Genomic DNA, 16817 nt, shown 5'->3' with positions numbered 1-16817 from the left:
CCATCAACTGCACAGTTAAAATAAAATGCAACCTTGTTTCACACATGGTGATAAAACCCAGTGCCCGTGAATTTATGAATGTAGCTGGCAGTCATTAAGTACATTATGTGGAGGACAGGTTGATGGTCCCTTCTTTGTTTATTCCTCTTACTTAATGTTCCATTGCTGGAGACATGCTGAAAACTTTCAGAATGTTTTACAATGTATTTATGCAACTGAGAGGTGTGTCCTATGCTTTCCATCCCCATTATCCTGACACGCTGAACATAAATCAGAGTGCAGTATGCAGAATTAGCATTTGAGAAAAGCACAGAGTGGCTTTGGGGTCGTTTTTTTTTTAATGTATACAGAGAAAATATTGTTCCTTTCTAAAGTAGTCCTTAAGAGAGATCGCCTTTTGGTTAACGGACGAAACAGGGCCACCTTCATTTTGTACAGTTGAATTCCACAAAAGCCAAATGTCCCAGCATAGGATACTACACCTGGATCCAGGCAGACTGCCGTTCAATTCAAGACAAAGTGTGGTTAAAATCACATTACATTGTCAGGGGTCAGATTCCTGCAGCTCAAGCTAATCAAAGCTAATTTTTTCAAAGGTACAGACACTTAAGCCTTGCTCAGCACTCTGCTAACTCCTGGCCTCACAAGGCAGGTCATGTCTATGGACAAAGACTGGATCAATTTAAGCAAAATAATTTATAAAGTGAGTGTATTCAGACTCATGCATATTCATATATAGATATGCTAAACTGATGGAAGCTAGTTGAATGTTGACCCATGTAGAAAGGTACAAATTTTCTTGTGTGGTCAGCACCACTGAAAACTTTCTTGGTGCACAAATGTTTGTGCTAAAACATCCTATTAATCCTACAAAATTTTTGAAAGTCTGAATAGGAGCTCCACCAGAGAGACCTGATGCAGTTCAAATTCATGGACTGGAAGAGGTACAGAAAGGAAGATCTATCAAAAAGATCCATTAACCAGTCTAATAGAAAGAAAATTAAATATCTGAATTTTAAGATATTCTGTTATTAAACAAGTAGGTGAAAAATTATGGTGCAGGCAGCCTATACAAATTTGGCATTTTCTTATAATATGATAAATATTAGGTGATTTTATAAATAATTTTCCACATCAAGTTGACTAAGCTAATGTAAGGTAACCAGATCCACAATTCAAGCAAGCAGTTTTTTGTTCGTATATGTTGTCCCGTAACATTGGTTAACTAATGGACCATAACACCTTATTAAGAAAAATCCATACCCTTTCTGAAGTTATTTTAGGGTTGTCTGCCTGTTAATTTTTGCATTGAATGTAATTTATCTGACTGGAAGGGCCTTTCTGACTGCAAACCCTTCCAAGTGCCATGACATTATGTACTTGCCAGGTTAATGCTCACTAAAAGCTGAGCCAGTCTAAAGGACGAAAGAAAACCCCGAATATGAGGGGTGCGACCCTCTCTACAGACAGAGCATTTATGTGTGTATGTCATTAGTCTACTGCTAATAGCCCGGTACTGAATTGCCAAAATGAGACATTATTCAGCTCATCTTTGGTGCTGTTCCACGGAAGTCAATAAAATACATTTCAGTGACAATCAGTTTTATACCTAATATCTGGAATATTTCAGCACGTGTGCAGTGATGTGGCCAGGAGCTCCACGTCTCCCTGTTTTCCCTGGCGAGGTACTTGATCAGCATTTGCATTGGCTCATACACCACACAAGGCCTCAGGTTGTGTTTTTGTCACATACACGAAAAATCCTTGCCTGTTATAATTGCAATGAAGTCTTTATGAAAGCTCTACTACCAACATCAGATTATGCCCCTTTAGAGAATACACTTATGTATATAATTGCCAAATCATAAAATAGCAGAAAAGAAAGCGAGCATCACATGTCCCAAGGTATAAAATCAATTTCTTCCAGGAAGTTTCCAAGTTTTCAGGGTTACAGCAAAATTCCCTGGGTTCCGTCTTACCCGATTCGCCTTCTTGTGCATTTTTGATCAGCCCTTAAAAAAATGAGACATTTTATTACATTAGAATTCAGCCTAAGAAACCTGAACACATGTTCATGCTTCGCTGCTCTCTGGTTATTAGGATAATCTGCAGGAAACAACATAACAATAGGGCATTGTTTGTGGAAGTGAGCAAAAGGTTACAACAACAGCCTGTACCCACATCTGACTTCTTGACTCCCATTCCCTTTGCTATGAAGAAATCACATGCTGTGTGTGGCAGCTATTTCCATGATGGTCAAAGTCTTTTCTGCCATTCACTGGAGGCCAAAGGAGAATAAAGTATAGGAGAACCACATTTATCGGTGTAGCTGGAGCAGAGTGCTTGATGGGAGGTGACCAGCTATGGTGTAAAGCAAACAGATCTGCTATAGACATAATCTAGGGGGTAACAGGAGAGATGTGAGGAATTATTCCCTTTTACAGAAATGTGGTTGGATCCACAAACACTCAGTTCCACAGTTCTCAACCCCCTCCTTCATTGCTGCCCAATCACGCAGGCACCAGAATTACTCACACATTGAAGCTTTCATCCTTGGTACCTAAATGTCCGCTTAGGGGTACCACACAGCTGTCTGTGCCATAGCAATGCCCTGTTGTGGCACTTAGACTGTTGAATAAATGGTGTCCAGTCCCTTTGAAAGAGTCCTGGAGAGCAGCCTGAAGACTGTGCTTTTTGAGGAGCTTGAGGAGCTATTCCAAGTGATACTGGGCTGTCAAAAGCATGCATGTTTGGGGAAAAAAGCTTATCCTCTCTCCTCAGGGTCTCCACTCCCAAGAGATGAGCCTAGACAGTGCTGGGTAGCAAGGTACCCTGTAATTTCTGTTACAGGGGCTCTCTTTCTGGACCAAATCCCACGCAAGACCAGCATTTAGATGGAGGGAACCCTTTCTGTCCATCCACGCAGTAGCTTGGGTAGAACGCAGAACAGTTTGGAAGGTCTTGACTCAATCCTCTTTTCTGCCTGAAGGGATTAATTCCTGCTTCTTCTACCTTCCAGCAGCCAAACCAACCAGATCTGTTTGCTGGTATAGTATGTGTATTTGGGGACTTTTGTCCTGCCAGCTGGGATTAGGGGGAAACATTGATGATGCTTTTGCACAGAGAATAAAGCAATGTCAGCACCTCTCTACAGCATGGTGGAATGAGGCTGAGCTCTTGTTTGTAGTCCTCCTCCCCCCCAAAAAACAAAAGTGTTTCAGTATTTTGAGTGGGTACTGGGTAGGACAGGTGAGTGCCCTAATCAGGAGGCTGTATTACCATACACATAGTCTATTTAAGGCCTAATGAATTGCTCATTATTTTAGGCACTGTGGAGTTTGCAGACCCTGGCTGCGTGCTCCAATGACAGCATTAACCCTCACCACAACCTGTTCTGCTGTCTCTGGCTTTTTTTTGTCCCAGGGGGCCTCTCCTAGCAGGGATGCCCTGTGGTGCTGCATTCCCAGGTGCCACCCTGTCCTGGTTTTGGCAGGGATGGAGTTAATTTTTCCTCTCAGTAGCTGGTATGCCAAAACCAGGACACACCCAAGGAAAGACATCACAAACTTGAAGAAGGACAGGACTTAAAGGTTCCTTTTGATGTTTTCTGGAAAAATAAAATTTAAGAAAACTCTCTCTCACTGGAGCGCAGAGGAGAAATCCACACCATCCGCCTAAAGCGACGGTAATAAGACCGGAAAGTGATTCGTTGCAGATGAAAAGCAGCACCAGTAATTTGCCTCTTAGGCAGCCAGATTCAGCCAGTGAACTCTTCCTACTAGGCAGAACACCAAAGTGTTTTTTAACCACGGTCTTCTCTGCAGCCCTCTATGGGTTCCAGCTACATTGTCAGGCTGACGGCGACACTGAGGAATGAGGACGGTGCCTGATTTCAGAGACGCTGGAGTAATGCCAAAATCTGTCCTCCACTGTTGCAAGCGGAGATAAATGACTTAATTGGTTCTGGCTTACCCCCATCACCTGACTCGCTAGTACTTACTACATAAAAGAAACATGAGTTAATGCACTGGACAGGAACCCTGGCTGGTGCCGACTCTGGGAAGATGAGAAAGAACGGAGCATCTTTCATTTAACTACATGTGCACTGGAAAACAGCGTAATGGGCATTATTTCAACAGGCTTTTCTCCTGCTGAGGAGGCAGGGTAGCCAAGGCTTGTATGTGTCAGCGTTGCCATACCGTAGTGTCCGACAGGCGGCAATTAAGGCAGATGCAGCCAGCTCCCGTGGAAACAGCCTTCATTAAAACTGGAAGGAAGAATTTTGAGTGTTGATTAGGAAGCATCCTGCTAGAGGCTTTCTAGCACCTGGGACCTCTGACTTCCAGCCTTTTAAGTGATCTGTCTGCTTTCAGTTGAGCAATATTGTTTTTCCCTGGTGGTAGTCAATAGTTACCTTCCTTTTTCTAATCCAAAATATATTCAGAGTTGCCCATTAACAGTATTTGCATGTAATATATATATACACACATGTAATACATATACAGATATATATATATTACACTTCCCAACAATGTACTACTACAGGTAGATCTTGGTGATATTTAGTCATAAGTGGGAATGAAGAGGTCCAAACTAGTATTTTCTAGTAAAAACCACTGAGACAGTTTTCTTTGTAGGATTATTGTAGTTAGAAAGCTGCAGAGGGCTTTTAGGGTGAGGTGCAAAGGAGGTTGAGAATATTAAGAAAAATGCTTTCATCAGTCTTTCACAGTGACTCAGAGTACTTAAGTTACAAGGCTTTCCTGAATTGTCTCCAGATTTTCGTGTTTCAAGGAAGACGTAGGACACCAAAGATTACCTAATATCCCAGGAACAGTCACTCTAGTGCTCACATCAGAGTGAGACAACATCTTTCAATATTGCAAATACATTTAAAGAGTGCATTAGCTCTCTGGGACAAAGCTCATCAGCTGAGCATGTGCTTCCAGCAGAATGCTATTATTATGCAAGTATCTTTCAAAATCACTGCTTCTCAACACTGAGCCTCCCAATCTGTAACTATGACCTAATTCATTTTCCCCCTGATTATAGGGCCTTTCACTTGTCTATACTGAATGCATTGGTTTCTCACCTAAAAATAGTTATATATTTTCTTCCTAGTCAGTGCTAGTAGTACCATACAGCCTGAAGCAAAGAACCAATTCTTGCTGGATACCTCCTGAATCACACCTGATGGGTAGCAACAGTTCCCAAAATACACTCATATTTTGAAGCCTGGCATTTAGGCAAGGAATAGCCCATTTGATACATAAGTTATTGGTTTTATATCATTTTAGGTTCTACGCAGCAGAATCAAGCCAAACATCTTCTAATGCAGCAAGACAGATGTATGAAATAATTCCCTCAAACCTGTTTTCCTCCAACCCATGTTAATTGGAATTATTTGTATTCAATCTCTCCGTTCTTTCTGGCTCAGTCTCTGTATCATCTGTTCCATATTTTTGCCTGGGACTAATGTCAGACTCACCAGCTAATGATTACCAATCTACCTCATTTACTCCCTTTAAAAATTTTTACAACACAGATTAATAACAATTTCTTTAAAAGTGTGCAGCTCCCTCACAAAGGACACCAAGGGGTTACATTGTGTGCCCTACCTGGTTACCCTCAGAAGAGAAATGATGCTGAGCCCAGGTAACTCACAGCCTTCCCCGCCCACAAACAAAAGGCCAGAAAGCTCTGCCGGCTCCACCTCTGGGCTAGGAAAACAAACAGCATCTCTGTGCCTTTATGTGGCTGCAGCTCTTTAAAAGCACTCTCCCGGCCACTGCTATATACTAACACGTCTTGCAATGGGCTAGGACCTCTCTACCTCTCTCCCCTACTTGCATCTCTCCAACAGGCGTAGGAAAGGTCCACCTAGCCCAGCACTCCATCTCCAACAGTGTCCCTAAGCAAGGCAGACTTTCCACAGGCCCTGCACTCTGGTTGAGTATCACCCACACAAGTCAGTCCTCCGCGTGCCAAAGAGTGCATTGTTCTGCTTGGGAAACATTTTTGCTCCCATGTGTTTGCAATGCTTCCTGAACTGCATAAAGAATGTGATGCAGCCATCCATAAATATTATGAGGAGGCAGCTTGTTCTATAAATGAACATGAAACAGAATTTGATTTAATGTAATGTTTGCTGAAATGGGAGGAAAAAAATCAGAGCAAAGTGGAAGTAGTGATACGCCTTTTAAGGATGGTAAAAATCTTGGACTGGTCATCTTTGACACAGCAAAATCTGAAATAACTTAGGGACCACTTCTCAGCTGTGAGAAGTCCTTTTATACCATTTGTAAAGAACCTCCAGTTTCCAGTATTTGGGCCTAGCCAGTGCGACCAGGGAGTTGGCAAGGAGCGAAATCATGAGGCACATGAAAACTGTCTTTGCTTTTTCTCTCAGCTGAGAAGCAGCCCAGTTTGATACATGCAAGTGTTCTCCTACCATTTTGTTTCTGTATTTCTAGAAACCAAGCTGCTGATAATATTTCACCCACTCCCCCTTCCTAACAGTATGAGACAGCTAACGGATGACCGGTGGTGGAAGCAGTCTAAGCCAGCGATGCGTATGCTGTTTTACCAATGCTAAAACTGAACTCAGAAGACTCAGGGAAACACTGAATTTGAGCACAGCAACCTACTTCCATGGCATTAGTTGCAGAACTGGAGCTCTGGTGCACAGTGCATAGCACAAGCAGGGGAACTACAGAAAATAAGTACTCCAAATTCCTCTGCAAAGCTACAGAAAAGCTTTACGGTTGCCAAGCTACTAATATTGTCAAAATACTTGTTTTCTTTTTTCATTCTGCCCATAATACACTGTGACTGTGAAAATGGGCAGAAGAAGGAAAAAAAAAAAAAGAAAGAAAAGAAACCTCAGTGATGCAGGTTCACACTGAACATGCAGACCAGTGTGGGAACGTGAAAGTGGAGGGGGCCACAGGAGTTATCAGGACCAGTCCAATACAGTAGCAGGCAACGGATGCTTTGCTGTGGGAAGCACCACTTTTGCATCCTCTGGATGTTTCGGTGCTTCCTGATAAGATGCAGAAAGGCAAAGGTGCAAAAGACAAGTGTGGTGTGCCAGAAGCAGAGAAAAGGAGAACCTGAGGTCACGCAGCTCCATCCGCAATCTGCTGAGAAGTGTATTTTTGTTGCTTTTTCAGGTAAGAACATATCAGTTGTCTTTCACAATGCTGCCAGCCCTCTTCTTCATTTGGCATCTGATCGACTACTTGAGGTAGCACTTACTGGTCTGGGGAAAAGTCTTAAAGGCAGAGCAGAGGAAAAGGAGATCACAGACATGAGGCAGCAATGCCACAAGTTTGGTTAAATGCTGATTGTAGGAATGATGCTAACTTCTGCCTTCACCATGCTCACCCCAAGGGTAGTCCTCTGAAGCGGCTGCACAACCTGTCTGCATCCGGAAGAGGTGCACAAACTTTAACACTTGGGAGCCATCTACTCTACTAGACAAAAAAAAAGCTGAATTTGCCATCAAGTTTCCAAATTTAGATTTAAAAACCCCAAAGAAATCTATCTGTGATTGCAAGCATCAATGAGGGAACTTACCTCAGGGCAATCTTTACCTCAGCCAAGCCTTTCATGTCCCTGAATTAGCAAAGCCATTGCAGCAGGTAGACAACAGTTAACAGCACGTTTCTCTGTCACAATGGGCAACAGGACTGCAAGGAGAAGCCAACTTCACTGATGCACGCACAGCATTACTAATGCAGTGGAAAACCACTACTCTCAGAAAATAGTAGCCGTACAAGTTGCCCCCTTACTCATACAATTAGCTTCTTCACCTGCAGCGCAGAAGAAAGAGCGAGGCAGGGAACTACCTGAGAGAGGGAGAGGATCCCACCACGATCCTTCTTATTCCTTCCTAAGGGAAGGGAATATTTTTGAGTGGGAAGATGGAAATTACACTGGCTATTCCCCATCCTTCAGCATTTCAAAATAAGACTCTAAATGGTGCTGAGCAGTACATCTACTTTGCCAATATTTCACCTGCCACTCTACTTTATAGACAAGTTTCCCGAACTACAGTATTAAAGAATATACACAACCCTTAGGGAATTTGAGAGTTTGCAAAGGTGACAGAAACGTCTGTGAAAATGAAGAGCTATGTGTACAACTGCTCCATCTCCTGTAGTATTCATGCTGAAGAATCAACATCCAGAGCTGAGACAGTCAATATTAATAGATGTTATGTTGTTTTGAACTAGCAGACAGTAAAATAATATAATGTAATGATCATCACCTTCAGATGTTCCTGATGTTGCAAAGTAAATTATTTACCTTGTGGGACCTCAAAATCTTGCTTGAAACTTCATCACAGTTTATTTTTTAGCATGCTCAAGGATCTCTGGCACGGCGCTGGTTACACAGAGCAGACAGGGCCTTTGCGGGGTGCCAGAGGAGGAAAAAAACCAACCAAACAAAAAAAAGCATCCCTGAGGTTTGTAGGATAAGTGGACTCTTCCATTGATTCCCATTCTCATTTTTAACCCCAAAGCCATTCTTGCTACTAAATTCTGTGATGCTTTATGCCCCTTGAAGCCACACATGCCAAAGTGAACAGCCACTTTGACCTCTTGCGGGCACCACTCAGAGCCTTAAGCTGTTGTGTAGGAAATGCATGTTTATGCCTTACAGAAGCCATACAATACATTACAATCACTGTGCTAAGTAATTAAAAAGTTACATTTGGCAACCTGCCTTTACTGTGCTCTAATTATTTCTTAAAATCCCAATTTAAGGGCAACATATTGGCCCCAATTTTAAATTGTTTGTCATTTATAAGTTTGTGTCACAGAATTAATGTTAAACAGTTTTCAGATTCTTTATTGAAAACTGCTGATTGTGTATTGCCTAACAACGCAGAATGTCTCCATTAGAATAATGATTTATTGTAAATATGGTAGTATTAAGGCTGACTATTCTGAGTATTAAAAAAAACATGGAAAAAATCAATTGAAAAAAGTGTTATATGAGCTGTCATAATTTGTCAGTTTAATATCTTTGTCATTTGCATTTCTTTTTAAAATGCCAAGAGCAATTAAACCTTATCCCACCACCAGAAGCTGCCAAATTTTACTTGAAATTAAAGCAGAATAATGCGTCACATTAGTTATTTTAACAATATTAAACAACAAAAACAGAAACAGAAAAGAGAAGAAAAGGAGACTTATATAACAAGTGCAGCTACAAACAAAGCAGCCAAAATATATAGGCTGTTTTTGAGATACACACACATGAACTCCCTGGGCTCCCTACGTTAACAAACCCTTTCCCCTGACAGTGAGCCCATAGCAAAGCCTATGGTCTAAATGTCAATAAGCAGCTCCAGCAACATGTGTTTTCTGCTGGGTTGAGTTCACCGTATTTTCAGTTCATCTCTTCACACGATTTCCATGCAGATCTCCAGAACAAAATACCCCTTGCTTTTTGGACCAATGCAAGACCCAGTAAGAAAGACAGAAGGGATGTGTGAGTCAGCAGGAGCCGGAGCTAGAACGAATCGACTACAACTTTGTTTCCTGTGGAAATACCAGCTGCTGTCATATTTGTGTTTGAACTACGTTGTACAAGGCGTCTCCTAGCAATGGTCAAGCCATGGACGAAAATATTGTTTCTGGGATTGTCTCCCAGTGTGTCTGCCTCTCTAAGGAGACATAGAATTGTCTTTATCATGATGAAATAGCCTGTTGCTACTCAGAAATACATTTAAAGGGATTTTAGCATACAATAAGTTGTGAAATATGCAAACACGGTAATTTTTGATTGTTACGTTACAGGAACGGGGGTGCTGAGCAAACTAAGATTAAGCAAATATTTGGCCCTGAGCAGTTTAGCTTCTCCTGGGCCTTTTGCTTTATTTGAAAATTGGGTGTGATCAGAGACCTAATTCTGCACTCAGGTCCATTGTTTGAGCCATGTGTTCCCAGCAACTCAGATACCTCATGGCTGACGAGTCTGAGTCAAGCCTGTCTGCTCTGAGAGTGAAGCAGCTAACCATAAACATCATCGCTACTTTGGTTCCCTGCCAGAAGTCCTGCCGCTGGTACCACTGCCCACACAGCATCCTTGGAGAGGATGCTTTTGTCCCAGTATCAGTACAAGTCACATTAGCTTCTTTCTCCCAGTATCTGCAGAAAAGGTGGCAGGTTTATTCAAACACATACAGCTACTTCTTTATTCTGGCATCTCCAGTAGCAAAGGGAACATGCCTTCTAGTGCTGAGCTGTGCCCAGAACCAAGCACACATGGCTCCTTGGGGGTGGGATAACAAATCCAGGTGACTCATCTCCTCTGCCACCCTGCCCCTCCATGGGACACCGGTGGGGGCTGCTCCCTTTGGGCCTGGGCCTCCCCATGCTCACCCAGGGGCTGCGAGGCCCCACCTGCCAGAAGGAGCGATTAGAGAGCAGCCCAGCTGCTTTACTCAGGATTTACTCCTGTCTGCCAGGAGAAGGTTGCTAGGTATTCTTATACTCCTAAGCTACTTATATTTTCCAATTATACTTTAGGAAGAAGTCTCATAAATGTTTTATGTGAAAATATTAAAAATGGTTAAATAGTGAGACAGAGGGGAAATAAAAAAAAACCTTTTTGATAAAATTCCATCTAGTCGATCTTGCTTTGCCCCTAGCAGATCACTTTCAGCCCTCTCAATTTGGGGTGTTCGAAGCCTCTAGAGCACAGGCTGCTTCTCTCAAGGTGATTTGCACCAGTACCTCTCTTAATACAACCTTTCCTCCTCCAGACTGCTCCCCCGTGCTGTCAAAATGGTTGGCTTCTGCAGCTAAGGTCTGGTCCTTGCTAGAAGTGTATGGGGAAGCAATACTTGTCAAATTTGGATTTCTGCTTCTGTTACACAACACTTGCTTCTTCGCCATAGGTGGCAGTGATGATTCAGAGTGCAGAAGAGGGGTCTGAGTGCAGTTTGCCAAAAAAACCACAACCGGTAGATCATAAATATAAGGCACAAACTCAGCACTTGATGGTCTGATGCTTGCTAGCTTTTATCAGGAAACAGAATCATAACTTACTAGAAAATAAAAACTGTCTTATACCGTCTCTCCAAACCAGCCAGAGTTCATGGTGCTTCTTTATGAGAAGTACTCTAGCAACTGGAAAAGTTGCTTAAAATATCATGGGTGTGTGTCAGTGCAATGCAACCATAGCATTTCTAGCTAAAGAGACATTTGAAGTAGGGTGGGTGAACCATCACTACATTAGAAGATACACCATCATTTTAGTCCTACATGGTATTTGATTACTTCTAATGCGAGATCCTATAGAGTTATTCCAGGCTACGTGTTTACAGAGTTGAAAATAACATTGGATGCAGCAGTATCAGAAGGAAGTTTAATCCTCACAGAAATGTTTACCAAGATCATGGCTTTATAAGCACACTGTTCCAGCTTCTGGGTAAAGGGGCATAAGCCATTAGTATTATTCTAAAATTACAACAAGAAGAAATTCAACTGTCTAGCAGACAATAACCTGTGACACACTACAGTATCTGCTTCAACTGAAGCCATGAGTGCAAATAGGAGGCAAATAAAGATACATAATGTAGTATGAAAAAGTTGATCATTGCTTTGTATGTTATTGCCCATGTGCAAACCATTTTATGATCTATAGAACATGGCATATGGACTCACTAAAAGTCAACATGGCATCATTGATAGCCACATTTTGCAAGGACGATGATTGAACATATAGATAAAAGTGGGATGGAGAGAATGGAGATGCTATTGTCCCTTCCAAAAGCATCTTCACACTGTTGAGAAGAACATGGGCAAAGTACCACCAAAGATCAAACAAGAAGCTGCCAGCAGGACATGACTTATTTTGCTGCTGGAGTCTGGAGTTGTCATTGCATCTCAAGAGCTGACAAACCTGCCGTTACACTGCCACTGTCTCCGTTGAAAGTGGTTTTGTTTCAGCAGGTTTCCAAATTGATAGGGACAATTCAACCAAGCTTAAGCCTTCGATGGCCAAAGGATTTCAGAGCCCTTTATGGGCAAAAAGTGAACCTTACATCACACTGTAAGATTGTTATCTAGCTTAGCACTGCATGCAGATCAGCTGGGCCACATTAGAGGTTTTTGAACACAGCCAGTTGATGAGAAAATCAGGATCATAATCTGAAGCCCACCTCTGAGCTTCCAAAAAAACCCTGAATGTTTTTCTCCTTTACTTTTTCAAAAGATGCACTTTGTTTGCCTCAAATTCAGGTAAGAGACTACAAAGTATCTATAAGGTCAAACCCTTAACCAGCATTCAACCCCAGCAATCTTATACTTAATGGATGCTAAATAAGTCCTGTTAACTCACTGAAAAGACAAAAATGACGAGTTACTTGAAAAGCAAGGGAATTACAGCCAGCAAACGGCTTCCTGTGTCTCCTACCCTTCCTGTCACAGGTGGTATCATGCAGAAGGCAGCTACATTGACACTTGCTATTCACCCTGTCCCACAACATTTCAGGCCTCAGGTTGAATAGTCTTGCTCCAGTTGAAAGCTCCAAGTTTCACTGCTGGTCAAATAGGGAGTTTGGTGTGCAACTGAATAGTCCTCAGAGGATATTCAATACGCAAGAGATCCAGCCCCTTTAAAACAGATTATTTACTGGAAGGCATAGGCTGCAGCCACAGCTGTGGAGCCTACATAATTCAGGGTAACAATTAACCACAGCTAGCTCGTTACTGCTAAAATAATATCTCAAGTGCAAAGAATTTATATAAATCCCCAAGAAACATGAAACAAGACCTCCTATTTTTTTTCAATACTAGTACAGTATGCATGATGCAGCACCTCCCTATGGTGCCATTCACCCTGATGAGATCCTTCCCCCCAGCTTTTGGCACCTCGCGTTGGCACGCTCCTTGGGTATGAATGAGTGTGTGAGACTTGTCCACTTTAAGGTGAAACGCCTGCCCAGGCAGGACACGGCTGACTAGGAGCTCTGGGGGAAGGGATGATGCTGATCTCATTCCTTCTTACAGGAAATCCCCCCCAAAAAGCATCACTTGGGAGCACGTCTGTTTCCTCAGCTTCTCTCTTCCTGCTACCGCACGTTTCTTGCTACTTTTATATCCATTTTTTTTTTCCCATGAGTTATTTCCAGCCCTTCCTTGTTTTTTTTTTTTTTTTTTTAAAGCCAGTTTTACTACATCATTGCTGTCACCAGGCTTGATGCGTCTGGTCCAAAGCAGATGTGTGCAGCAAAGCCGGAGCCCAAGACCCGCTGGTGGAGGCAGGCAGGGGCTGCTGGCTGCTGCAGGCAGTCTTGCGGCTGAATACCTGCAACCAGCCCGTCACAAACAGCTGATGCCAAAATAGGCAAAAAAAAAATACAACTACGACTGTCCTAATGTGCCATACACAGATGGATGAATATTTTATTGTTATTCCAGGAAAGGCTTTTAAAAGAACACACGAGACAACAATTATGTGGAGCCGTCTCGGTACACAGATTAAAAATACAAGCAATCTAACATTTGAAGGAAAGGACTTTTTTAATGAAAACATCATTTCTTAAACTAGGGAATAGCACGGATTAAAACAGCTAAAAGGTGCACACAGGTGACCTATTAGCAACACTGATCTTTTTAAATAACAGTTTCAGCCAGAACATTATTTTAATGATGGCACAGAAGATGAGTGATGTATTACAGAGATATTTCTGTTATGCAGAGCAGAAGATGGAGTTTTGCCCAACAATTATCCATGGTCTGACTTTGAAAGTCTCTTTGGCAGGATGATGAATTTAATAACAAAGGCCTGATTCACTGACACTGATAACCAAATTGTTATTTCTAACACTTGGTGGCTGAAACTCACAGCTGTGCTAATATTCTGTGGTTCTGTACTGCCAGAAATAACATTTCTTTAGGAGGAATTCAGGCAGGTATCCAGTTTGTATACATTAGCATGTTTACATTTCAGTTGGCGAACTGCTGAAGAACAAATTAATTAGGCAATTGGTTCTGTGGTTGCAAATATCCTGCTCCTTTCTGTTAGAAGTGCCCAGATTACGTCGCATGGGTTTTCACAGTTGTGCTTGCATCCTTGTACAAGTCAGAGAGCACAGGCCAGATCTACAGAGGAATTCAGCTGCACAGTCCCCACACTGGCACCCAACTCCGTTTGTGTGCAATTAGGGATCAAGAGCCCTAAAAATACTTCTGCAGACCCAGCTGTGTTTACCCAGCTCCCTGTAGACTCTTTGGAAATGGATGGATTCCCCACACCACTCAAAGCGTGGAAGTGGCTGGACTCTTGGCAGAGCTGCCTGGAGAAGGGAGCGTGCCCGTGCCTGTGGCACATGTGGGGCTGAAGCTCGCTGGGGGTTTGGACCAATCTGACCCAAGCAGTGAAAAGTTCACTGGTGACCACAGTAGAATCTGGAGCATGGCCTTACCCTCTGCTGTGCTGTCCTTGCTCATGCTTAATTCCATCTGTTATTGATTGGTTTTGGTTTTTTTTACAACTAGTTTTTAATTCTCTTTTCAAAAGGATTATTTAAAGTAATTTTAACAGTATATAGACTTTTTCCCTAAAAAATTGCAAAGTATTGGTCACTGTTTCTGCATGAAAAAAAAATCTGGAGTTATTCAGCAAACTCGTTTTATAAAAGGCTTTGAGAGTAGTTTTTAAAGATGTGTAGAGAGCAAAGCCTTACTTATTTTAGCTTCCAAATTTTTTAGATAGCAAACTAGAATCTTACTAAGGCCAAAATATATATACGTACAGAGGAAAATCTGTTTCTGTGGTTGTCGGATACTAGCTTCCCTCTTCACCCCTCCCCAAACTGGCCTTTAAAATATATGTGACTCATTCCAGAACAGATTCTTATAGCTGGATTGAAGTGATAGCTCTGTCAAGACTTCAGTAGTATTATTGTTGATGCTGGGGAGTGCAAAAACCTGGAGGAATTAGCAGCTCTGCCTGCCAGGGTATCTCTTGCCCACAGGCGTTCTGTGCTGGAGAACAGGAATCCTTCCCCTCTGACCAGAAAATTCTGCCTCGTCATGGAATATCAAACACAAGTCATTATCATTTATCATGTTAAAAGCCAGCAAGAGCACAAAGTGCAAAGAGTGTTCCTAATCTTATTTATTTCACAGAAATGAATATGATACTAGGACCATGTCAGTTTTTAAATTCCTAAGTACTGGCAATGTAATTTTCCATGATGCCAAATTTTTATTTCTGGAAAAACTTTTTTTTTTTTTTTTGTCTTGGACTTCATAGAGATAAAAGCAGCAAGACCCTTTAATCTGTTTGTTGCAGAAGTCGATAGCAATACACTTGATATGAGATTCACCTGGACAGCTTAGCAGACATAAGCAAGAGTTTTGCTTTTATTAAAACAAAAAAAAACACCCACCCACAAAACCCCACAAAAATAAGCTACATACATAGTATCATCACTGAAAGCTACTGTAGAATAATTTTTTTTCACACATTTTAGAGGTGATCATCACTTTTAAGGTCAGCATCAGACAAATATGATGATTTGAGCAGGTTTCAAAGGGCATCGAATCTACTGCAGATTCTGTGTCCTAATATGTATTGCACTAGTACCAATATATCAGTGACACATTTACATGATCAAGTTTTATAGCAGTCAAAGCAACATGCAAAATATCCACCCCAAAGGGCTCTCTTTCTGCTCTGCTTAGTGATACGAGGTAATGCAAAAGGGAAATACAAACAATGCATTTCACCACCCATGCAATGTTGGTATTGTGTGCGCCTCCTTAGAAAACATGAAGTGCATTATTTGGCATGAAAATGCATGATCTAAAGTTGGCACATCAAAGAAAATAATAAAAAGTGCAAATCTATTCAATATTTTATGTACTGAACATAAAAGACAGTAAAGCATTATATGGAGAAAATAGAAACAGCTGAAAATAAGACAGAGGAGAGACATGCATTATCTACTTTTCGTTAGCTTTATTAGTTACCTGTCTGCACCTATTGCAATCTGTGAGAGATATTTTCCTACTGAAGTGCATGTGTTTTCCCTTCCTGCCACATTTCCTGCATACAGCTTCCGAAATAACACTGAGAACCTTAAAAAAGCAGATCCTACATTACAGTTTAGGTTCACATTTCCAGAAAACACACTTAAACCAGAAAAAAACCCCGGACTGTTAAAGGGTTAACAACTTAAGTGTGTCACATTTTACACATAGACATTTGCTTTAATAAAGGACACTGAAAAGAAAGAAGTGACAAGGCTAAAGAATCACATCTCCTGCAGCAAGTGAGACAGGATAGAAACAAACCCCGTAGCTCCATTAAGAACGAAGATCTGTTTTATTTCACTTACCAGCATTATCCATTTTCCCCCTCTCGGTATTCAAAAAAGCAGAGTTCCCCAGAAAAGCAGCCGGCACAGTCTCAGTCTCGCTCTCGCTAATGAAGCTGGCTGCCCTTCTCCTGGTTATTAGACCTTGCTGGCAGTCAGAGCATACTTCATGCACTGACTGCAGTAGACATCACCAGGAAATTTATATCTCCAAGGATGACAAACAGCCATTAGCTCCATTATAGGCTGATTAAGATTGTGCGAGCCTATCAAGTAGATACTTAAATCTCTCAGGGTTTTACGTCTTCGGGGAGAAAACAAAAGAACTCCAAGCCTGTAATATCGAATATATGTTTCTGAAAAGTAAAAGTAGCGCTAATGAGGAAAGGCTTAATGAGTAGGAAGGCAAAATTTAAATAAAAAAGAGATATGTTACAGAGCAAAGGGCTGTGATTTGTTAGTGACGCAACAA

At 41.7% G+C, this 16817-nt stretch overlaps 1 protein-coding gene across 1 annotated transcript in view; it reads right to left on the bottom strand.

Annotated features, from left to right (window-relative positions):
- Window positions 1-16485, bottom strand: part of PHACTR2 (phosphatase and actin regulator 2) — a 101909-nt gene extending 85424 nt beyond the window's left edge. Inside the window, exon 1 of the mRNA XM_086744138.1 lies at window positions 16367-16485. Within this exon, the coding sequence (XP_086600264.1) occupies window positions 16367-16379 (13 nt within the window). The 5' untranslated portion in view covers window positions 16380-16485. The remainder of the gene's footprint in view (window positions 1-16366) is intronic.
- Between the last annotated feature and the right edge of the window lie 332 nt (window positions 16486-16817).

Source organism: Chlamydotis macqueenii, chromosome 3, assembly GCF_036417535.1.
Source record: "Chlamydotis macqueenii isolate bChlMac1 chromosome 3, bChlMac1.mat, whole genome shotgun sequence".
In the NCBI taxonomy this organism is placed as follows: domain Eukaryota; kingdom Metazoa; phylum Chordata; class Aves; order Otidiformes; family Otididae; genus Chlamydotis; species Chlamydotis macqueenii.
The sequence above is the reverse complement of the archived record's forward strand: the minus strand, read 5'-3'. Positions and strand labels throughout refer to the sequence as shown.